This window comes from Paramormyrops kingsleyae, chromosome 2 (genome assembly GCF_048594095.1).
Source record: "Paramormyrops kingsleyae isolate MSU_618 chromosome 2, PKINGS_0.4, whole genome shotgun sequence".
In the NCBI taxonomy this organism is placed as follows: domain Eukaryota; kingdom Metazoa; phylum Chordata; class Actinopteri; order Osteoglossiformes; family Mormyridae; genus Paramormyrops; species Paramormyrops kingsleyae.
This window is the reverse complement of record NC_132798.1, coordinates 44,132,165-44,157,806: the sequence shown is the minus strand read 5'-3', so window position 1 is coordinate 44,157,806 and position 25,642 is coordinate 44,132,165. Positions and strand designations below refer to the sequence as shown.

The 25,642-nt window shown below is 42.0% G+C and overlaps 2 protein-coding genes across 2 annotated transcripts; one reads left to right on the top strand and one right to left on the bottom strand.

Moving 5' to 3' along the window:
* Positions 1–586: 586 nt before the first annotated feature.
* LOC140587761 (uncharacterized) lies at positions 587–12,974 on the bottom strand. The gene is made up of 7 exons (XM_072709288.1): positions 12,689–12,974; positions 9,803–9,827; positions 9,596–9,637; positions 7,965–8,964; positions 7,389–7,697; positions 1,459–6,353; positions 587–721 (listed from the first exon to the last, which is right to left on the bottom strand). The coding sequence occupies exons 4-7, from the start codon at positions 8,962–8,964 to the stop codon at positions 587–589; spliced, it is 6,339 nt and encodes a 2,112-aa protein (XP_072565389.1). The 5' UTR covers positions 9,596–9,637; positions 9,803–9,827; positions 12,689–12,974.
* A 1,915-nt stretch (positions 12,975–14,889) lies between these two features.
* LOC140587673 (zinc finger MYM-type protein 1-like) lies at positions 14,890–18,486 on the top strand. Its single transcript, XM_072709213.1, has 3 exons — positions 14,890–15,611; positions 15,699–15,761; positions 15,871–18,486. Exons 1-3 carry the CDS (start codon positions 15,552–15,554, stop codon positions 18,115–18,117), a joined length of 2,370 nt encoding a protein of 789 aa, XP_072565314.1. The 5' UTR covers positions 14,890–15,551; the 3' UTR covers positions 18,118–18,486.
* Positions 18,487–25,642: the final 7,156 nt, after the last annotated feature.

Below are 25,642 nucleotides of genomic sequence, written 5' to 3'. Positions count from 1 at the left end.
AACACAAAATTTCTATATAGGCAACAATGCATTTAATAAATACTCAATTATATCACAGGACATCTAAAATTGTTTATTTTTTTGTGGAAAATTCATGACATTAACAAGTTTGGCATACTGCTGTTGTGAGGCACTTGACAGAGCACATTACCTCCCTTTTCAAAGACCACATTGCTTGCTCTGTCCTAAACTTCCCCTAGCCCCCACACCAACCCCCAGTGCCATGTGCCCCATCCTAGCCCCCTTATGCCTAGCCCTAGTGACCCTCCCGTAACCTTAGTCCTATGCCTAGTGGTAACCCAAGCAGCCCACCTCAGACTTATCCCCAGCAACAGGCCGCCATGTCCAGCTTTAGTACCCCCTGCCTCAGCCCCAGTGCCAGCTTCCTGAAGCCCAGCCGCAGCCCCCAAAAGCATGGTGCCAGCCCCAGGCCCAGCAGCAGCCCCCTCAAGGTCGACCCCAACCCCCAAAGCCCAACATCAGCCTCAGGCTAAATGCCAAGCCCTGAAACACCAGCTCCACTGCCAACCTCTGAGGCCTAGTTGCAGCCTTCTGAAGGCCAGCCCTAGTCCTAGCCCCCCACAGCCTACCGGCAACCCCAGTGGTAGCCGCTGACGGCCAGCCCCAGGCCTAACCCCCAAAGCTTGGCACCAGGCCAAGCCTCCCTGCCAATCCCCCCTAGTACAGCCATAGCCCCAGTCGCAGTGCCAGCCTCCCGAGGCTGACGCACCCCAGAAAACTATCACTGCAGCAAAAAATTTATGTTTCTTACTCATAATGTCTTTTATACAGTTTCTTACAGATAATGTGGCACTACACATTCATGATGGCTGAAATACATCGACATTGCTGAAATAAAAATTCTATTAGTCAAAATATTTTATGCATACACATGATCAATCAAAGTGCCTTTCCCAGTGGTTGCTTCTTTGACAAGTTGTGCATACCCATGTTCTTCCATAAAATTAGCAATTGTACTTACTGTCAAATGATTTACTGCATGACAAATTTTTTCATATTTTTTTATACAGTTTCTTATAGATGATGTAGCACTATACATTCATGATGGCTGAAATACGTCGGCATTACTGAAACAGAGATGCCGTTAGTCACAATGTCTTTCACATACACATGATCAATCAAAGTGCCTTTCCCAGTGGTTGCTTCTTTCACAAGTTGAGCATACCCATGTTCTTCCATAAAATTAGCAATTGTACTTACTTGCAAAAGATTTTCATTGAAGTCGCCCATGATGATTTTCCCACCTTCCACACTGTCCAACCGAGTGATCAACTGCATCAGGTTCTTCTGAAAGATTGCCAGATTATATGAGGGTGGTCTGTATAGTACCAAGACTGTTGTTCTTAGTAGGCCCACACTGAACTGCACACACTCAATGTTGACACACTGTACATCAGTCACAGTACAGTTGGTATGTTCTTTGTAATACAAACCCACACCACCATGTTGCTGCTCCTTCAGTTCAGCAAAGAAAGCATCACTACCATCATATGCCTGATGTCTGGGTTTCCCATGGTATGAAAATCCAGGCAGCTGTACACCTTCTGTGTCTTCCTTTGAATTTAACCATGTCTCTGTCAAGCAGATGATATCAGCTTCCATATACCTTCTGTCTTGCTTTAGGTCATCCAGGTGACATGTAAGTCCTTCAACATTGTGCAGTAAAATCTTACATAATGATGGCACTTCCATGACGGGCTCAATAAATGCAGGCATGCTTTGCATTGCAGTCTCAATGTCTTGTTTTGCATATATAGCAGTCTCCTTAAAGTCTTCTATTATAAGGCCTTCCAGAGAAGTGACACGGCTTAATGCTACATATGCCTGTCCAGCTGCAAATATCTTCTTTAGTGATACAACAGCCTTATCCACTGTCAGACCTTGTACCTTGTGTACTGTACAAGCCCAAGCCAATTTCAATGGAAACTGCCGTCGTGTTCCACCACTGTTTGTCACTCTCTCCTCCTCTGCTTTGATTCGTGTAGCTTTGTCCAACCCTGCTTTTAGGCATGGCTTCTTTCCCCTGAGTGACTTTCCAGCTGCTTCGTTGTCAAATGTGATGTATATCTCTGATGGAAAATCCTCATCAGTATCAAAGCAGATGTCACTAACTGTACCAAATGCACCATTTACCAAGCCGTCTGAAACGTCAATATTTTTCAGAAGTATTACTCGTGCATTGACACCTACATGTAGTGATTCGGGGAGACATGTCTTCTGAACATTGGCATGATGTCCATGTTTCTTTTCCAGTCTGCCAGTTGCAGCAACCCTTTGAAAATCCTGAGCATGAATGATGACATGGTCTGAGCAGATCTTCCGCAGCATATGGTAGTTATGTTGATCAACTTCATCATTGGTTGCATAAATATGAAGACCAGTACTGTCTTGTCCTTCGCCTGTCACACGTAGTTTCAGCATAGCAATGTCTGCCTCCAGCATTGCATTACCCCTTTTGCGTTTCCTTAGCCGATTCAGCAACTGTGCAAACTGCATGTCTTTCTGTCTCATAATTTCAGTCAGCTCCACCATAGCGAAATGATTCTGCCATAGATCAACAGCTTTACCCTCAGTATACAAAGCTTTCCCTTTCACAGGACAAAGCTGGTAGAAATCTCCAACAGCAATGATTGAGACATTTCCAAAAGCAGAATAATCTCCAGTTTGTTTGATTTGTCTCAATCTGCCATGAATATATGCAAGCAGCTTGTGATCGACCATTGAAATTTCATCTATGATCAATATTTGCAGGTTTCCCAGTTCAGCTCTCAATGAATTTATTTTTTCATCTCCAAGTGGTTCATATGGCAGCTTTGCGTCCGTTGCAATATGGAAACAGGCGTGTATTGTTGCAGCTTTGATGTTGTAAGCACTAACCCCAGTTGGAGCAGTCAGTAACACATGTGTCTCATCTGGATTATGTGACAACTGACACAAGATACGAGCTGCCTCATAATGTATTGCTTTGATCAAGACCGACTTGCCCACACCTCCAGGTCCAGATATGAATACATGAAATGGTTCTGGGTTTTCACTACGTGCCTTCTGTAAACACCAGTTTCGTATTTTGTAAAAAGTCTCAGACTGCTTGTTATTCAGTGAGCGAAGCAAAGCCAGTGCTTCCTGCCTGGACATACCACAAGGATTGTCATGCAACATATAGCGCCTCTGCCTTGGTAACAAATCTGGTATCTCATCACGTTGTTCTCTCATTTCTGGTGTAGTGTTGGATTTGCTAGCAAGACACTCTAGCCGTTCACGTTCAGTTTCCGGACAAATATCTGCCCAGGCATCTTCCATTACACCATGCTGCTGTATGTCTTCTTCAGCTTTGTCAATTGCATGTGATTCCTTTTCAAAACTTGACATGTTTGACTGCACAACCAGTTTCACTGAATGCAATTCATCATCCAAGACCTTGACACAACCAGTCTCATAGAATTCCTGGTAACTGCCAAAAGTAGAAGGTTTTAATTGTGCATTGAAATAATGTGGCAGAAAAAGTTGCAAAATGCTGTGGTAATATTTTTCTGGGTCCTTTGTGGGTGAAAAGCGAGCATACCGAACAACGGCTGCCTCTGTGCGTGTCCTTTTCTTCACAAATCCTAATTTTCTGTCCAACTGCACACTTCCAGGGCATGAGCTCTGAGACTTACATAGTATTCTGTACTCAGATGCAAATCTCGCCAGGCACATTCCTGCAAACTCTTTTGTTTCTGGTCTGGCTTTATATCTATCAGTGATACTGTTCATCCAAATTCCTTGTTCATTCTCATTCTCACACTCAGCTTTCTTCCGTATGACGTTCAATGGAAGGCTCATTTTTACCACATTTTCTCCAGTTGGGATAAACTGCACCTTTCGTGATCCCTCTTTCAACCTCATGTTAGTCAGACGATAAACGCTTTCCTGAGCTGAAACTTCACGATTGTGTAGGAAAACACTACCAAGTTGTCGAAGAGCTTCTTTTGCATCAAGGTTACCTTGCTGTGTGGCCTCTTTCTGAGCATTTGCCAGTAGCAGTCCCATCTCTCTCTCAGCTTTAGAAATGTAGGAAATGATGTACACAATACACGAATATGCATCAACCACAAACTGAATGTCCATGTTTGCATTCCAACAGCGTAAAAGGTCTCTGTTATATTGGTTCACCCACACTTCACATGGTCTCCTCTTAAGAACAATGGTAGTTTTCTTTGTGATTCTTGAGTATGCAGCTTCAAATATTTCCTGACTGATACCAATTGTACTAAATAAGGAATCAACAGAGTCATAGTTGGCCTCAGAGTTTAGTACGGCATCCTTCACTTTTTTCATCATAGTGTCTGCTACTTCTTTTTTCAGGGGCTGTCCATCTGTCTCACCATCTCCAAGTTTGCATGATGACACAAATGTTCTGTTGCTTGGAGGACGTGGGAAATTGAATCTACAAGTTTTCCCTTTTTTCGTACATGTTTTTGAGTGCCTCTTGCTATGTTGCTGTACACTACATACAATTTCATGCATTTCATCATTACCCTCTGGCATTTCACATGTCACATAGTGATCAATGAAAGCTGATACTTCATCTTCATCATCTTTGCCAACCTTAGGTGCATCTTCCACCCAAAACAAACAGTGAGTGTGAGGTGATCCCCGTTGCTGAAATTCTACTCTGTAGAAATAATCAACTATTTTGCCAATGGGTTGTGCTTCTGACATGATCACATCTTTCAGGAAGCAGTGGAATCGATAATCAAACATTCTGGCAGCCGTCACAGGATTGTTTTTCAACAATGCACACCTTTCTGACCAGTCAAGCTCAGCACTTGATGCATCTATGCCATCTTGTTTGAAGATTGCTGTCATAAGTTCTCTCCAGCGTAAATCAGCAGAAGAAAATGAGCAAAACCATGTGGGAATACCAAGCTGTCTTACCATTGCAAACAGGTCTTTCTGAACACTTTGCCAAAAAACAGGGGTGCCTCTGATTGGTCTTAGGAATTTATAACCTTCATCAAAATTAAACATCTTTTGTAGAGACTCCTTATTTGTCAAAGTTTCTGATGTGACAGGACACTTATCCCGTGCATCATAGCCCTTTCTCACAGCAATTGACACATTTGACACAACCTGCTGAAGCTCAGACAAATACTGCCCATAAAATATATAGTCCAAGTTTTTCCCAAAACGTCCATCTGCATTAAGAATTCTTGCATTTAAATACCTACACAGTGTCAGTTTTTCCTTCCTTCTGTCATGAAAAGTGCCTGTTCCTTTTGGGAAAAGGACTGGAAAACATTTAGCTTCATTTGACTCATCAGTTAGAAGCCTCACTGGGTTGTTTCCTTCTGCAGGTGCCATAGACATGATTCCATCAAAGTGCTGATCCAAGATCTCTTGTGCTATGTCGACAGGTTGAAGACACGTATCCATATACATGCCATGTTGTTGTCTGTCATGCAAAGTTTCATCCATTTCCTCATCCTCCATGTTATTTTCATTACACTCTTCATCTGCATGTGTGTCACTTACATCACCAGGTACTTTAGTTTTCTGCAGGGGATTAATCCAGTCATCGTTGAACTGCACATTGCTGTAAAATTTGTTATTCTCCGTGAGATACACCAAAGCCTTCTTTATTTTTTCTGGATGCACAAATTCATATTTGTAATGCCCTTTGTAAGTTAACTTCCTCTTCAACTTTACACGAATCATAAGGTCATCATTGTTGACTCTCGGTAAAACTTCAGCTACATTTGGAACACTAGATGGGACACAAGTTACAGGACCATGAACACCATTTTGTCCACCTTTTGGCAAAGACACAATTCTCATGAAAGGAATATGCATAGCAATCAGATGCTGTTCCAGTGAATTTAGATGCTGTAACTCTACAGGGACAGGGTCTAGAGCTAGATTGTTTGCAACACTCTCTCCTGGCAGTTTCCCATCAAGAATCTTTCGGTGACACGTGTGGCAGATCCACAAGGAACCTCTAGGGCCAATAACACTGCTACAATCATCAGAACACATATCTATACATTTATGCAAGTATGTCTCAGTTATACACTGTGATGCCACTAACGCAATTGCCTGTGATTTTTTGAAGTACTCATCTTTCTTGCAAATAAGAACTTGGTGTTTAAATAGCATTCGATGACACACTGAACAAATGTATTCTGGACTTTTAGTTATTTTCTGTCTAAACTGTTCAATCACATACTTAATGTCTTTTCTGTTATCCTTCTCTTTAGTCCGTTTTTCAATATTTCTGCTTTTCACTGCGGTGGCATAACAGCTGTCTGTCTTATATCTATTACTGCAACTTTGCTTCTGAGCTGATTGGTATACTGGATTACAATGGTAGGCTTCAAATTTCTGTTTCTTCACAACTTCTCTATAACTTTCATTTGTGGCATACTTACTAACCATAAAGTCTTTTACACGTTGCCTGTGTTCAATGTCAGTGGCATACTTCTGCACACTCGACTGCTTCATACGTTGCCTGTGTTCAGTGTCTGTCGCATACTTGCTCACACTCGACTGCTTCACACGTTGCCTATGTTCATTATCTGTCGCATACTTACTCACACTTGACTGCTGTATATGTTTGCGGTGACCCAAGTCTGTTGCGTACTTAGTAACACTTGACTGTTTCACATGTTCTCTGTACACTTCATCCTCACGATAGCGCTTTATGCTTCTCTCAAGTTGTTCCTCCTTGTACACTGTACTTACTTCATACCGTCTTTTTTCACATTCCAGTTTTCGACGACTTGATGCCATTCCAGATGGTGTGTTGTCAAGTTCAGAGCATCGTGTGGCGCAACCCTCAGTATCACGCCCTTTCACACAAATTACAACCTCATAATGTGACTCATTACAATGTTTCAGGTATATACCTCTCTGATCAGAACCAATACATGTGGAGTACTTCAGCCATTTGTTATCAGAGTATGTGAAAATATCCACACCAAGCAGATCAGCGGCAGCTTGAATCTCTACCTCAGATGCCCAAGTACCAACATATTTCATCCGTGATGCAGTGACATACTCAGTGACAGAAGAGTGACCATCTCTAAGACAAGCAACATACCTGGATTCATTTCTTAGTATGTGGGCAACAATAGCACACCTAATTTTCCTGTGTTCTTTCTCATTTCCAGTAATAGCAAAAGCCAGAGATCTGAAAAAGCAGTTACTATCACCAGTAATTGGTGCCATTCTGCAAGGATCACCCATTGGAAACTCTGCAGCCATGTTTACATGACCATGATCAATGTACACCACACCAAGCTTACAGGAAAGCCTTCTTTGCTGCTGTGTTGTCAAAGGACTGAAGAAAAACTGCTCACTGCATAGCTCACTGACAAAAACTACATCACCTTCATTGTTCACACGGATATCAACCTCAGGTTCTGCATCATGTGTCACATTTGGCCTTACCACACCACATTGGCTCTCTGACATTCTGGCAAACTGCTGGACTCTGGTCACTGAGGAGTTACCGTCGGGATGGTCTGATATGTTGGTAGGCTGGTTGACACTGCTGGCTGAGGACTTACCATCTGGATGGTCTGACATACTGGTAAGCTGGTTGACACTGCTGACTGAGTTACCATCAGGATGCTGGTGCAGGATGCTTCGACTGGTCACACTCACAGCTGTAATCTCAAACTGTTCCCCTATTGCACCTAAGGACAGTCCTAGGGTATTCACATGGCCTAGCAAAAAATCTATGGTAGAGTGGTACACCAATATACTTCTGCCTGATGCGTCGCTTGCTCCATCTCCTCGTCGGGAATGGGAATCAATCACCACATACCATGACCCTTGCTTAATGATGGCACATGTATTTACTTTAAGAGTAAAGAGACATGCATCAAACTGTAAGAATACTCTTCTTACTGCTTCATCAGCTGACATAAGAACATCACACATATCTCCATATTCGCTCACACCAAACAATCCAACAAACATGTCATTGTGGTACTTTATTTCAAATGTATCACCATTCAGTGTGTACTCTGTCGGTAGATCTCTGACAAACAGATACCCAGAAGCATCTCCAATTCTCCCAGCGTCTCTGATGGTACTGTAGAGGTCGTCTCCATTCAGCAGCACTTGATCAAGGTCTGTGACCGACCAGCTTAAGACATTCTTTATTTTACACATCAGTATAGCCATCAAACTATTAGCCACACACTGTCTGTTACCGTTGATTCCAAATCGTCGGTCTCCTTGATGGAATGAGCCTCTCACTGTAGGTGCCTGAGGAAAATGAGGGGATACAGGTATAGTTACAGGGTTCACATGCTGTTGCTGATCCAGGGTTGGGTAATGGTTTGGCAGTGCCAGGGTGCTTTTCAGTTCAAGTTCAGGTAAGTTCACGTATTCAGACGAGTAAGTGGGGTCAGTAATTGCAGCCTTTCTTTTATGAGGCGGCTGCGGTACCTCGTCCGTCGGCGCCTTTCCTTCACCGGGGGAAGGAGAAGACCTACAAAACTTGTCAACGGTCCCACAAATGGCACCCAGGGCGGGAACCCGGTGGTCATGGCTCGTCGGCAAAGTCACAGTCATCACCATTTTGGTATTCCAGTAGGGAGGAAATGGGATAACCTCGTGGTCAGTCATAGCCATGACAGACACAGGCCGCGGCTGTGTGGCCTGGTCAGGTTGTTGGCCGTGGCTCGTCCGTTGAGTCACGGTCAGCTCCTTTTTGGGTCGGGGAATAGGGGTAACCCCGTCAGTCATAGCCACGACATGGATGGCAGCAGCAGCGGGGTCAGGCTGTTGGTTGTGGCTCGTCAGGCTAGTCACGGTCAGCTCCTTTTTGGGTCGGGGAATAGGGGTAACCCCGTCAACAGTCTTAGCCACAACATCGCTACCAGTAGCTCGACGTCTATCCATTAGCCTCTTCTTTGCTGCTGCTGAACGCCGGGATGCCTTGGTGCGAGGCATCTGTAGATGAACAGGGGCGAGAAAAAAAAGAAAAAAATGCAAGGCACACTTCCTTCCAACTTTACTTTGCAGTCATGCTGTCAAATGCATATACATGGATGTGTTTTGTCAGGAGCGGTTCCCACGGTGGTCTTTTCAGACTGTACACCAACATCGTTCTGCCCTGTTCACACTCCTTATCCTATAATACATCTGTCTCACATGACTTGATTTTTTAAGACAGACACAGAAAACTCTACAGCTTACCTGTTAAGTCACACTGCCAAACATCCATATTACACACATCAACAAGTTTTGCCTCAACACTGACCTAAATGTTTGTCATATGTATGCCGATTTGTCCTGTCACTCAAATACAAATTTATTGAAAGACTTTCCTTATCTCATCAATTCAAATATACACATTGGCCACTTAACATTAGTTTCATGGTCATTTCTCACATTGTGCGGCGGCTTCTCTGTCACTACACATCCAATGTCTATGCAACACACAATGGCACAGCTGTTTCGTGGTAAGCAGTTACATAATTACCCATAGAATACTACATTTCTAATGCTATAGCAAATCTATGCAGTAAAATAGTGTGACATGAGCTAGCAATGCAGCGCTGTCCAAGTCCACAAAGCATACCGCCTATCACTTTGTCTTCGAGTGTGTTAGTCCACCAGAAATCTGCAGAGGAGAAAGACAAGCAAGTTTCTTTGCGTCAACATTTCCCAACAGTCATCTTTGTTGAAAACGACATATAAACTTGATATGCCTTTTAAGGTCAACCAAGCTCATTAAGCTAAGCTAAGACATAATTGGCGATGAAGGCATCAGCTTCAAAATATTTACCTTTGATGCGACAGCTCTTCAAAGTCTACAAAGACAACATGCATCAGTTAATGACTGGCGTGCATTTATTGTACAAGCATTTCATTAGTGTATGCAATGAAACTCCCCATACACATACAGAAACATTTTCCACTGTTCCAATTGTAGCAGTGTGGTTGGTATGAAGTTTGTTTCTTATCAAGGATATATTACATTATTACTTTAAGATCTAGCCACAGCAGTCAAATTGACAAAAGTGCAGAGGATAAACATGGCTGAGACGTCATGTCGCCTCACATAGATTTGTTTCATGCCAGTTAGAGCTGTACAATATTGGGGAAAGAAAAATCACATTGCAATTTTTATTATTTCTGTGATATATATATTGCAATTTTAGGATTTTTAAAAGCCTAATAAGTTCAGTCTATTGGCATAATCAATCATTCTATTAAGACTGAGCTGTTTTTGCCCAAATATAATGGTAATGATAACTTGATCAGCATGTAACAGAGCATGAGCATCACACTAATTAGCCTTATCACATATGGGAGCTAAGGCCACTTAAAATTAATAAATTGTTTTACATGACTCAAACTTCTAAAATATTGGTGAGTCGGGGATTTTATATTTTATATTTTTAGCGAAGACGAACGGCAACAGAGATATACTAAAACTAGAAAATTAAACTTTAATTTGTCAGTATCTCAACATTTTAAACTCTCAACAGTTCAAACAATTACAAGAAAAGAGAAACCTTCAAAACAAATGCCTAGTCTAAGTGTTTAATGGTCTTGCCACAGAATGGCCCAATAAAAGCGTCATCCTGACAATAGCAAAACAGCAAATATAAAATATTAAAAAAATCGAGGCGGCACCAAAAAATTGAGGCGGGCGGCCATGTAAAACAATGTATTAATTTTAAGTGGCCTAACATGACAAAATGTGACAAAATAGAACAAAACATTTTATTGTCCGATTAAACCTTTTCCATAGCCACAGTGAACATAAGGGTCATTCCATGTCAAATCACACTTTCGGGCCTCGTCATCATGCATTGTAACAAGACTTGGCATGGTGATTTGGTCACATAAGAAACTAATGGAACTGGAACTGAAACTGGGCGTGTCTTGGATCAATATTGAGAGGGAGATTTAAGCGTGCAAAGTTAACTTTTCCCGGCGGGGCTACAACTGCTATATTTACCTTAATGTAAGCTGCACAGAAATGGTCCTCATATTGTTTTAAAGCTATTGTCCAGCCTATAGATTGGACAAATATGCCATCGCCCAAATGAATTACTATGCAATAGCAGATTAAAATATTGAAAACTCAATAACAAGCCTTATGACTTAGACATGGCGTCACATGGCTTCATATCACTAGTGGGCCTTTTTGATGGCAGCCAAACTGACATGAAATAGTATAGCAAGCACAGATGTAAGTACTTGTTACATAGAGACTATGTATATGGAGATGGCATATTTGTTTAATCTATAGAGCTGTGCAATGCCTTTAAAACGATATGACGGCCATTTCTGTGCAGATTACATTAAGATAAAGCCCCCCCCCGGGAAAAAGTTAACTTTGCTCGCCTAATTTCAGTTTCACGAGTTACTCATTTGACCAAATCAGCATGCCAAATTTCATCGCAATCCGTGACGTGGAGGCCCAAAACTGATTTGAGAAATTGACATGAAATGACCCATAACTTAAACAAAATATAACTTGAAAATACAAACTTAAAAATTATCGCCAGCAAAGAACCATTCTTCCACAAACTCAAATTAACTTTTACATATGTTGACTTTGGCAAGCTTACTTGCAAAACAAGCAACCAGTATGTCTCACATAAACAATATAGACGTTTAGCATGATAATTCTGGAAACTGCGCACATCTCTAAGTCGGCATACTGCAGATGCACCAAAGGCGACAAAACTCTCCTTGGTCTCAAATACTGAATGAGAAGGCGATGACACTGCCGTTTTCTGAAAACAGTATTCCCACCCATGTCTACATGCAAAGCTTTATGTACTTCAATAAACACGGATATTTTTAAAGGCAGACTAACGTCAATACGTCCGCGCCTCAGCGACTACAGCCTATATAAATCTGACAGCGAACTGAAAGATATCTAAAACAACTTACCACAGACTATGCCATCTAAAACCCACAACACACGAAATCATCAACAATGAAACAAAGACAACTCGTTACACCAGAGGTGTTTTACTCCAGTCCTGGAGGGCCGGAATCCTGCACATTTTTGGGTTTCCCCTCATTTAACACACCTGATTCAAGTCCTTCTGCTAATTACCACACAGCTCTTGTTCCAGTTCGAGAAAAAGTAATGACAGCCTCTCTAAAAACTACTAAAAATCATAAAAGGTGACTAATTTGTTTAGTATCGGTCGCAAACCAAATAAATTTGTACTAAAAATGGCGACTTAACAACATGCTTCCCAGTGGTAGCCTTAGGCGCCTAAACCACTATTGCCGTTATAACTCTAACACCAAACTGCAAATGACAAAAGCACGTCCCTCTTTCAATAAAACCAGTTTCGACTACTTTTGTGCTATTGTATCATTTGCACTATTTATATATATATATTACATGTTTTGCAAAAACAGCATAACATTTCCGCCACAAAAACGCCTCGTCACAGCTGTGCACAATTAGTGCTTCACCAGTCCATTGCCACACTTTCCAGGGGGAGATAAACCAATAACAGCCGCTCTAAAAACTACTAGAAAATTTAGTGTTCCGTGTTTCGTTTAGGTCACAAACTGAAAATCATATTTGACAAAACCATGCCAGGAACTAAAACTGTCTAAAAAGAACACACAAGCCATAAACAAACAAGTGCGAAGGTGACTCGTCAAACCATTACACATATGGACGTCTTACCTCTTCGAAGGCCAGCAGTAGAATGCTGCGTTGGCCTCACGAGGGCGGAGATCAGGGCGTGGTCACGGCAGCCACATGACAAGTGTGAAAACGGGCCGATCTCTCCGTGCATATCATCTGTCTGAATAAAAAATATATTTAAATGACTACATAAAGATTTATATGAAAAACCTTGGCAGCTCTCTCTAAACACTTTTTTCATGTAAATTTAATGCTAGGCTTTCTTGAGTAAAATGCACACAGACTTCGTATATCTTTCACAAAATATATTAGGTAAAGCATACGTATATTCTTCCATATTTATATTTTTTGCCTGCTTTCTAAATGTAAATCAATCCTTTAAAAATAGGTAATGTTCACTGCTTTTTTCACGTTTGATTTGCCTTTTTTAATAGCTGCATTTAAAATAATTTATTCGCAGAGCAAAACACTCTACAATTACACCAAGTAAATCACAGCAATTCAAATAGACAATTTCATTAAACTGGTCGCAGTGGGGTTATGCATGCTTATTCACAAACAATGCAAATATTCTACACACACACACTTTATATGAACTTGTTCAAATGTGCACATATTAATCTTCCCCAACTAAAAATAGAGGGAAAAAAATAATTTAAAAGTCTCCCCCATAGCAAACACTGGCGTAAAAAAAGAAAAAGACAATGGATAAAATCCTAAAAACGCATTCATTAAAGGCACAATCCATAAAGAACCATCATGACATAAATGATGACATGAACTTGCAACAGCTTACATGAAGCACTTTATAAATAGCCTCTCGAGAATATATAGAAGCACCACATAAAGCTTTGATTCAGTACACAAATTTTTCACTTTGTCAGTAACCTCTATTTGGGAAAAGAAAAAAAAATCACCAAATCATTGTCATCCCCTGCTGTTTCGATCGTCCCGTGTGCCACGCCCCTCTCGCGGAATCCCGAATGTTTAACAAGCAATGACGCTAATGAACAGACTCGGAATGACATAATTAACGCAGACTTCAAAACATTGGACTAATCAACAACAATTAATGCTGAGATTCTGCGCGATCCTCCTATGTGCCTCGCCACCTCGTGCGCTGATCTTCTCCATTTGTGTGTCTGTCGTTGCCGTCAGCTGCACCTTTCCCTCAAAGAGACTGGGGGAAAGATTGAAGGCGACTGGAGGACTGCACCGCCGCGGCATCGATCTGTCCCAGACGCAGAGATTCATCTGGGCAATGCCGTCCAACACCGTGTACCTCTTCGCTTTTTTCTCGGTGCCTCGGGCGGTCACAGTTTTTGCCGGTGACGTTGCCACCACCTTCGCCTTCACCAAAGCCACCTACAGGAACGTAAACCAGTCATTGTTTTCCCTAAACTACTCGTCCAGAAATCGCGACATTTTAGAAAAGGTGTACATTGCCAATACAAATTCATGATCGAACCTTCCTGCTTGCCGGCAAAGCTGTGACGTCTGCCACGCCCCCCTCGATCGCCACCTCGTGCGGAATTCCGATTGTTTAACAAGGAATGACCGGACTCGGAAAATGACATAATTAACGCAGACTCCAATACATTGGACTAATCAACAACAATTGATACTGACATTCCGCACGATCCTCCCGTGTGCCTCGCCACCTCGTGCGGAATCTAGTATTTACCGTGTGTTTCTCCTTGTTGTTGATTAGTGCAGTGTATTGAAGTCTGCGTTAATTATGTTATTCCGAGCCCGGTCATTCACTTCATTGCTTGTCAAACAATCGGGATTCCGCACGAGGTGGCAGGGGGGCGTGGCAGACGTCACAGCTTTGCCGGCAAGCAGGAAGGTTCGGAATAAGTTTGTAATGCAATGGCACGCTGTCGGACGGCACTGCCCAGATCAAGCTCTACGTCTGGGAGAGACAGATTGATGCCGTGGCGCTGCAAGTCGTTCTACACAGGACACACTTGACACCCGCCTTAATCTCCACTCCAGTGACAGAAGCCCTAACGGTAACACCCGATTACTCCTCCGGTATACCTTCCACCTCCATGACATCCAAGTCGCCGATCTTCTCCATTTGTGTGTCTGTCGTTGCCGTCAGCTCCAGCTTTCCTTCAAAGAGACTGGGGGAAAGATTGAAGGCGACGGGAGGACTGCAGCACCGCGACATCGATCTGTCCCAAACGCAAAGATTCATCTGGGCATAGGCGGAGATCCCGGGGGGGACGGGGGGGACGCGTCCCCCCCTCACACAAAGTTGTCCCCCCCACAGAAGAAGTTATTGTAAACACATACATGCTATCAGTAAAACTGTGTTGTCTTGTAAAACCACAACGTAAAAGTTAGTCTGCAAATGCAAAACAATGTGTTTGTAATTGTTGAGAAATTAAAGTCCACCCCCCTTATTCCTCAAATTGGTACGGTCGGTCCACACACGCTGTTTCCAACGGGCGGGGCTGCCGGCTCTCCCTCGCTCTTCACAGCAGCCGCAGGCTCACAGGAGGCGGGAATCAAAAAGCCGGCAGTTTCCAGCAGTAAGTCATTTATCACACCGCTTGTTCTACAAACTTAAATATGTATGTCAAATGTGGTCATATATGTCGAACATAGACATCGATTACTGGGCGATATCTTTAGATTTTGATCAATTCATGTTCTCTGGTTATTCCAGGATTATTCCACTATTATTCTTCCATTCACTAAGGTGACCAAAAGTTATTTTCCTCGGACACGTACGCTTTCACGGTCTGCCCCTGGAATCTGCGGAGCATTTATAGATCGATGAAAATGACCGCGTTTCATCCTATTTAGCAGATGAATATGGGTAGTAGGGTATCAAAACTAAATCTGTGTGTGTGTGTTGCTGTCCAACTGTCAGCAGACCAGGTCAGTTGAAATGGCAGGGAAACGAAAAACGGCAGACATCAGGTCGTTTTTTAATGCTCCAAAACGTCAAGTAAGTAGAAACTTGCATTTAAACATAAAGACATCTATAAACAAGGAAAGAAATGCCTATGAAATTGTTTCAAAATGGTTTCATTAGGCAAAGTCCAGTCACTTGAGCACAGGCAGCCAGAGCCTGTCAGACACAGGCACAGAGTCTCAGGTCAGTCTCTTATTAGGGCATACAGTGTTGTAAAGAACACACCTTTGTTGTTGTGTTTAATTGTGCTTTGGGTTATTCTGAATATTAGAAACATTTCTTTCTATTGTAGAAGTCAGACTGCTCAGAGTCAGGGAAAGTGGTTGAAGGGCGAAACAGAGAGCTTGAGACTTCACAAGATAGCGAGGACAGAGATGCAGCGGTCAGCAGCAGCACCAGCACAGGGACAGTGGAGGATGACACAACGGGTCACGATGACTTTACTGCCAACACAAGCAATGATACAGGACAGCTGGATGCATGCTTTAGTTCAGATCTTAGTGACTGCACAAAACCATACCAACCACCATCTCAGTGTATAGAAACACAAACTCTTTCGAAAAAGACATTGACTTTCCAGCAGAAATGGTTTCATGATTTTCCATGGCTACACTACAGCACGTCAGTGAGAGGAGTCTTGTGTTTTTACTGCAGCAAAGGGTTCTCACACCAGTCCTCCTTTGGACAAAGAGCTGATGTTGCTTTCATTAGTTCAGGCTTCAGAAATTGGAAAAAAGCCATTGCAAAATTCACAGTGCACCAAAATTCTCAAGCCCACTGCCACTATGTCAGTGTGAGTGCACATCAGTCGAATCCCATCAGTGCTCAGTTGTCCAGCCCTTGGAGTAAACAACAGGAGGTGGCTAGGCATTGCTTTAGGAAAATTGTTAGTTCTGTGCGTCTTGTGGCAAGACAGGGACAAGCCATAAGAGGCCACACAGATGACAGTGGAAATCTGCATCAGCTCTTAAAACTCAGGGCAGAAGAAGATGATCCCATTTTGTTAAAGTGGTTAACAGATCGTAAAACCATGTACACAAGCCCCAAATTGCAGAATGAAATTTTAAACATCATGGCCAATACAGTAATCCGTGGAATTACAGCGGAAATCCAGGCACTTCCCATTTTGCAGTTTTCTGTAATTATTGATGGTACTCAGGATGTTACTGGTGCAGAACAGGAGAGTGTCTGTCTGCGCTATGTGGACCATGACCTTGTCCCACATGAAGAGTTTGTTGGACTGTATAGGGTTTCTGATACAACAGGCCAGGGAATCGCAAAGGTGGCAGCTGATGTTCTGTTAAGACTTAATCTGCCACTGTCAGGTTTACGTGGACAGACCTATGATGGCGCTGCAAACATGGCAGGAAAGTACACAGGTGCACAGGCAATACTGAGGAGGCAGCAGCCATTAGCCCTGTATGTACACTGTGGTGCACACTGTGTTAATTTGATAACACAAGCTGGCTGCTTTGCCAGCCTACTGATCCGTGACTGCCTTTCTTGGGTGCACCAGCTGGGCATAATTTTTGGACAGTCAGGAAAGTTCAGGAGCATATTTGAAAATATTGCTATTTGTGAACATGCTCCTCTCATCACCTTGAAACCACTTTGCCCAACAAGGTGGACTGTTCGAAATTCTGCAATAATAGCTGTGCTACAGCAGTATAAGAGAGTACTCGACAGCCTAGAGGAGATGGCCAAAAGCTCATCGAAGACTGCCTCTACTGCCAGTGGCTTATTTCAGCACTTTACCAAAGGGAAGACTGTGTTGGGACTCACACTTGCGTCTGCTGTTGTTGCAGAGCTAGAATGCCTGAATGTTTCACTGCAGAAGAAAATCCAAACTGTCTCTGGTATGCTGGATGCTGTCAATCACGTGAGGACTTCTCTTAAGGGAAAGAGAGATGATGAGAGCTACCTTGCACTGTACAAGAAAGCTACAACATTGGTTGACTCTATAGAATCCATTGAGCCCATCCAGGCGGCAAACCGTGTCACTGGGAAAGCAGTGGATTACTACAGGGCAGAGTTCTTCAAAGTGTTGGACAGCATTGATGTTCAGTTTGCAGAACGCTTTGACCAGGAAAGTCTAAATATTCTGGTAAAGGTTGAAAGTGCCCTCCTCACTGGAGAATTAGATGACTGTTTAGATCAGTATCCTGAGCTAAACAGAGCTTCCCTCGCTGTGCAGTTGCCTCTCTTCCAGAACAAATACCCATGTACCAGTATTGGGGAGGCTGCAGGGATTCTCAGAGGACTCCCAGTTGAGGTACGGGGCTTGTTTGATCAGGTAGAGGTTCTTATCAGGATTTTGATGGTGGTGCCTGTGTCGTCGTGTGAAGCGGAAAGGAGTTTCAGTACATTGCGTCGGCTAAAAACTTGGTTACGGGCAACTATGAACCAAAACAGACTTAACAATCTAGTTGTCTGTAATGTCCACAAAGAGAGATTGGACATGCTGAACATAGACATGATCTGCCAGGAATTTGTTGGATGTAGTGACACCAGAAGGAGGACATTTGGTTCCTTTGTTTAGAGAAGTGGTACTTTTGTGACATGGAAATGTCTCTGTTCGACAGACACTTTGCTGTAAATTTTTACAAATGATAGCATGATGATGCTAGCTAAATCCTAGCATATTTAGTATCCAACAAATGAAAAAGATACCATACTATGAGTGTATTTTGTGAAATTTATTCCATTTGGCTCACAACTGATAGATTTACATTTTGGCTCTATAAATGAAAAAGTTAGGGTACCCCTGGTTAAAGGGATTGTTTTATTAAATCTTTGTTGTTAAGTTATAAGTCAAACAAACAAGGGCTGTTCATTTTTAAATTGCCATAACTGTTAATATACTTGTATGTTGACACAACACTATAATAAAAAGTTTCGCATTTTTGAAGTAGTTTGTTGTTATTAGCTTTGAAAGTGTTTCCGTAATAATGTTGGAACTTCTTCATGCTTACATTTTTGTAAATCTACTTTGACTGTAGTGGAAATTAAGACATTTCGTTGAATGTGGTCATAAAGGCATCAATTCATAACATTATTTAACATGCTGAAGGCAAACTGTGCAAAACAAGTTGCAAAGAAGCAGGAGAGAGCATTTTTTTTCCATGTCCCCCCCAAAAATTACTCTCTGAGATTTTACTGTTTATTGTCCCCCCCAAAATTGAAATGGGATTTCCGCCCCTGCATCTGGGTAATGCCGTCCAACATCGTGTACCTCTTCGCCTTTTTCTCAGTGCCTGTGACGGTCATAGTTTTTGCCGGTGACGTTGCCACCACCTTCGCCTTCACCAAAGCCACCTACAGGAACGTAAACCAGTCATTATTTTCCCTAAACTACTTGTCCAGAAATCGCGACATTTTAGAAAAGGTGTACATTGCCAATACAAATTCATGATCGAACCTTCCTGCTTGCCGGCAAAGCTGTGACGTCTGCCACGCCCCCCTCGATCGCCACCTCGTGCGGAATTCCGATTGTTTAACAAGGAATGACCGGACTCGGAAAATGACGTGATTAACGCAGACTCCAATACATTGGACTAATCAACAACAATTGATACTGACATTCCGCACGATCCTCCCGTGTGCCTCGCCACCTCGTGCGGAATCTAGTATTTACCATGTGTTTCTCCTTGTTGTTGATTAGTCCAACATATTGAAGTCTGCGTCAATTGTCATTCCGAGTCCAGTCATACGTCATTGCTTGCTAAACAATCGGGATTCCGTGCGAGGAATGACAATCATTTAGTGAGATTTTTCTTTATTTTTTTGTTAAACGTCCCTGACAAAGTGAAAAGGCCTTGATTCAGTATGCAGACTTATGTGGTGTTTCTATGCATTTTAAACTTACAGACAGATCGGTGCCAATCCTAACACGATGGCCAAGTTAGACATTCTTCCACCCATCACACATGCAACTCATCAGTAATCAATTAACCGCTACTCTCCACGGAATATAAATATGTGGGTGGTTTGTGTGAGGTTTTTTTCTCTTCTACCCGCCATTATGGAGAACCCCACCAAAAAACTAAAGTTGGATTTTGAGATCATCAGTGGATATATCCACTTGGTTTCGGCGCTGAGGTTCACAGCCAAACATAAAGGTTTTTTTAGTGCTGTAATTCAGACCGGCAAGGAGGAATTCCACGATGTTGTGGTTTTCAGCCAAAAGAAAAGACCAGCATTTATTCAGGCTGCTAATAATGGCACTGCAGTCAAGCTAAACAATATCAGAAAGACTTTGAGTGAGTATCTCTTTACACAACGCAGTTTGAGAAGACATGTATTACTGAGCATTTATGTGTATGTGTGTGTGTGTGTGTGTGTGTGTGTGTCATTTTTCCTTCTAGGCTTCAAAGGCACGTCTGAATTTGATGTGCTGGGCAATCCGTCAACGGAGATATCTGTCACCGATCTGCCGTTTTCGCCGCGGAAGCCTACAGCACCTGCAAGGGAAATGCTTATTGATGTGGTGACTTTGCCAGCGGGCAGGAAGGTGCGCTATGAATAAGCTTGTAATGGCAATGTTTTCTAAGAACGCAATTTCTGGGCAAGCAATTTGGTAAATCAATGACTGGTTTTCTTTCCTATAGGTAGGCTTGTTGAAAGCAAAGGTGGTGGCGGCGGCACCGGCAAAGTCCGTCATCGTCCGAGGCACAGAGAAGGTGGTCAGGCGGTGTACCGTGCGGGACGGTACTGCCCAGATGTGTCTCCACATCTGGGAGAGACAAGCCGATGCCGTGACGCTGCAGGCGTCCTATGCCTTGTCAAACCTAACGACTCGAGTCTTCGAGGGGAAGGTCGAGTTGACTTCGACCAGGGAAACCGTCATTGACAGGATCCCCGACTTGGATGTCGGGGAGGTGGAGGATGTAGCAGAGGAGTCGGCTATTTCCGTTGGCGCCGCGGTCTCGGGCGTGGAAATGAAGGCCGCTTTCAAATGTCCCCTGTGCAGAAGCCGGCAAGAGGCTTGGGACCAGCGGACCCGCTTTGCAAGGTGCAATAGCTGTAAAATGCTACAGAAATCGGACTCCTTCACCAAGGAATGGCGCGGCACCTTAAAGGTCAAAGACAACGACGGCACAGAATATACCTTGACGGCAGGACACTCAGTCTTATTGCCGTATTTGCAGCTACGCCACCTGGATCCAGTACAAGAGACGATCGAGGAGCAGTTCCTGGGTGAGGAGTATCTCCTATTTTCATTCGACGACGAATGTAACATCCTATCAATAAATATTCCGCCCAGCGAGGTCCCTGGCTGTAGCAGCTCAACGTAGTTTATTTCATTTTTATTGTGCCTGCAGAGCTTTTCCGTTTTTAAAAATTGTATCTGCAGAGCTTTTCCGTTTTTAAAAATTGTATCTGCAGAGCTTTTCCGTTTTTAAAAATTGTGCCTGCAGAGCTTTTCCGTTTTTAAAAATTGTGCCTGCAGAGCTTTTCCGTTTTTAAAAATTGTGCCTGCAGAGCTTTTCCGTTTTTAAAAATTGTGCCTGCAGAGCTTTTCCGTTTTTAAAAATTGTGCCTGCAGAGCTTTTCCGTTTTTAAAAATTGTGCCTGCAGAGCTTTTCCGTTTTTAAAAATTGTGCCTGCAGAGCTTTTCCGTTTTTAAAAATTGTGCCTGCAGAGCTTTTCCGTTTTTAAAAATTGTGCCTGCAAGGCTTTTTCTGTTTTTAAAAATTGTGCCTGCAAGGCTTTTTCTGTTTTTAAAAATTGTGCCTGCAAGGCTTTTTCTGTTTTTAAAAATTGTGCCTGCAAGGCTTTTTCTGTTTTTAAAAATTGTGCCTGCAAGGCTTTTCCGTTTAAAAATTGTGCCTGCAAGGCTTTTCCGTTTAAAAATTGTATCTGCAAGGCTTTTCCGTTTAAAAATTGTGCCTGCAAGGCTTTTTCTGTTTTTAAAAATTGTGCCTGCAAGGCTTTTCCGTCTAAAAATTGTATCTGCAAGGCTTTTCCGTTTAAAAATTGTATCTGCAACGCTTTTCCGTTTAAAAATTGTATCTGCAAGGCTTTTCCGTTTAAAAATTGTATCTGCAAGGCTTTTCCGTTTAAAAATTGTGCCTGCAAGGCTTTTTCGTTTTTAAAAATTGTGCCTGCAAGGCTTTTTCTGTTTTTAAAAATTGTGCCTGCAAGGCTTTTTCTGTTTTTAAAAATTGTGCCTGCAAGGCTTTTTCTGTTTTTTAAAATTGTGCCTGCAAGGCTTTTTCTGTTTTTAAAAATTGTGCCTGCAAGGCTTTTCCGTTTAAAAATTGTGCCTGCAAGGCTTTTTCCGTTTAAAAATTGTATCTGCAAGGCTTTTCCGTTTAAAAATTGTGCCTGCAAGGCTTTTCCGTTTAGAAATTGTGCCTGCAAGGCTTTTCCGTTTAGAAATTGTGCCTGCAAGGCTTTTCCGTTTAGAAATTGTGCCTGCAAGGCTTTTCCGTTTAGAAATTGTATCTGCAAGGCTTTTCCGTTTAAAAATAAAACCATGCGAAATTGACTGCGTTTCATTTCAGGTTATAGGCAACTCCAATGTGTAATACATTTCTTTAGTAGTTTGCAGACGGTTCTTGTGTTCCAAGTTCTGGTAAGCTTAATGTTCTCAGATGTTGGGTTTTCAAAAGACAATAGTCACTCATCTTTTGCACATAGCTTTGGTAAGTAGTTGTGAAATGGGCATGTGTTGTAGAAATAGCATGTTGGCTTGTGACCGACACATACTACAGACCAAGTTTCATTTGGTAATTTTTAGAGTGGCTTTTTCCTCCATTGCAAGGATTAGTTGAACAGCTGACTGCGGCGTAGTTTTGAAATGTGTATTTAAAAGAGGCTGGGACAGAAAGGGAGATCGGGTTGACTGACGGGAGGCAGTGCTGGCGTGTGCCTGGAGAGACCGCTCTGTTCACTTCTGGTCAATGCACCTTGGGGAACATGGTGTGCCTGTCACTGATACTAGGTTGGCCGCTGATGACTGCGAGGTAAGTGCAGGGGGTGGGTTTCCAGTGAGTTTGTAGAAGTCTTGTGCTGTCCATATAGTGCATGATTTGGTGACATTTATTCAACATGAAAGGTGTGAAAGGTCTGCAGTATCAGAAATGCTTATGAGGCTAAAATGTGGCAGGAAATGTGATTCTTAAGTTTCACAAGTGGTGGGTGTGTCTAGGGGTCACACCCAAAGTGCCCCCAAAAAATGGGTTTATTTAACATGGGAGGTGCAGATTTCCTTCCAATGCCAGTTGATGCAGGTGTATTTGCTGAATGGAAAAATCCAACTTAAGAACATTTATTTTGGTGGAAGCACTAATTAAGAACACAATTCATTAGTGCTAATTAGAGTTTTATTTGACATAAAAGGCGCGCAATTGAAACCAACTTCATTACATAGTGTCACATCTCAGTAGTCAGAAAAATGAACTTAAGAACAAAAATGATGGCAGAAAGACCCCTTTAGAATGGTAATACCAAGATACCCCCAAATGGTATTATATAACACAATAGGTTTAAACTTAATTTCAATCACTTAAGGGGGTATTCACTGAAACCCTATTGAATCCTTTTGGAAGGTCACAGTTGAAACCTACTTCATTGCATTATACCACATCTCGCATATAATATATGCTTTTAAACAAATCATTCTCCTTAAAGTATTAAATGCCAGACATCATGATGCTCCTACCTGTGCAATTGGTACATTCAAATGCCATGCTTTCTAAAATATGTTGAATGACCATTGGGTAATCAGAGGAAAAAAGGTATAACTACTATTTTGGGCAAAAAATGGTTTGTTCAGAAGACCAAATTGGATAGTCTTCCAGCCTTTTAGCATTGTAGTTTGCAAGAAATATGTATGACTGTAACTAAAGCCATGTAAATATTGGCATATGCAAGCTATCTAATACATTTGACGCAACAACATATTCACAATCTAAATATCTCAGAATACATTTGTCTCTGAGTCTCAACAACATAATCACAATCAAAATTAATTAGAAAAAAAGTTGTGTTTTTGGTTTGCTCCATTCTGATTACAGCATTTACTTACTTGGACAACAAATTATTGAACACGTGTAGTAAATTGCACTTTTACCTAATGATCAAGATTGAAAAACACAGTTTAAGTTTTCTATCCACTTTTCAAAGTTTGAATACATCTATATAAAGTGTAAAATGCATTAATTTGATATCATCAAGCAAATCCACTTACTGACATGACCATTTCAGAATGATTCTCATAGTGAGAAAGGGTGAAGATATACAGCCATCCTCAATACTGAATGTCAAATATACACCAGCAGCAAGGGTCAAAATACATGTAGACACCTACAAATAACCCTGATATAATGCGGAAAACTGCCAAAAGGATATAATAAATCAGCCAATCAATATTATACTACCTGAGCATATGGTATTAACTATGCTAGCTTTCTATACAGTTTTCTACACAGTACCCTGTCTGGTGAATGTTCGTTTTCCCATAATGCAGCTGAAGACATTCTTGCTCTTCATCTGATGATAGGCAGCTTTCTCCATCAGAGTCTTCTTCAGGAAGGCCACCTTCTGCTGGAATCAATGATTCTGGTAGTTCAGGACCTTCAAACCAAATAATTTCATAATGTCCGTCCTTCAGGTCCCATCCATCATCTGGCAAAGGATGCTGTATCTGCATTATATTCGTTGCAGTAGCAGTGGCCCACATCCTTGCTACAAACCATGCTCATTTAATATGTTGAGATGACTCAGATTCACAAGGAGGAAGCATACTACCATCTATGCCTTTCAATTATTCTCTCTTTTACTTTAAAACATTCAAGATATACTAAGAGATATATAGAGCAGTTCGAGGACAATACCCCCCCCCCCCCCAGTCATTGCCCCCAACAGAGTGAACTTCACCAACAATTCCCCCTAGACTGGGTGATTGCCTCCAATACAGACGACTGCTAGCCCGAACCCTTATCCGAGGGGGTTAACTACTTGCTGGAGTGGGGGGGCAGTTGGCCAGTGGACAATTGTCATGGTATTGGGAGGCGGGGAAACTTCTCCTGGTACTATGGATGTTGTGCAATGGAAATTTGATAGAAATCGTACATGATGTCATTGATTCAGCGCACCTGACACTAATTTCTATATATACATGTGTGGAGGGAATGAGAAATTTTGCAACCAGTGTATCCGGTGTTGCAATGTCTCAATAAGATTTTGACATGAAAGGCTACAGTATATCTTAGCCACCATACATGCAGTGACCAGATCATTCACATATTTGAAAAAAAAAACTAAATCTTGCCTGTACTTGTTATTTTCATTTCCAGGGTAATATTCTGTTTCTTCAATGATATAGTTTCACTTTTTTGAGGCCGTTTACATAAGCTACATGTACATGTGTATTTGTCCACCTTTCTAAAATTTGATCCTCCTCCATAGAATCCACAGCTCTGCCCACATGGCCTGACTTCCGGTAGGCATCTGTGTAACATGTACTGCATCCCACTAGGTGTATATCTGGTATCTTGATGTGATTGCATAATCGTAGCCTACTTTCTAAAGACATCTCATGATGAAAGGGATATAAGATCCAGATGGCTTAACTCCATGCACAGTACATAAATTGTTATTCTTTGAACTGTTAAAAATGTAGTAGTAGGTATATATCAAACATTCATAATTAAATGAATGTTCTCAACTTGTGTTTTTCCATTCAGTGAACAGTCCCACATCAACTAGCACTGAAATAAAGTCTGCACTTCCCATGTTAAATAAATCCATTTTTGGAGCTAGGGCTAGGTTTGGCCCTTCTTAAGGGGTCTTTCCACCATCATTTTTGTTCTTAAGGTCATTTTTCTGACTACTGAGATGTGACACTATGTAATGAAGTTGGTTTCAACTGCGGACCTTTTATGTTAAATAAAACTCTAATTAGCACTAATTAATTGTGTCTTGATTAGTCCTTCCACCAAAATAAATGTTCTTAAGTTGGCTTTTTCCATTCAGTGAACAGTCCCGCGTCAATTGGCACTGAAATAAAGTCTGCACTTCCCATGTTGAATAAATCCATTTTTGGGGGGTGTGGCAGG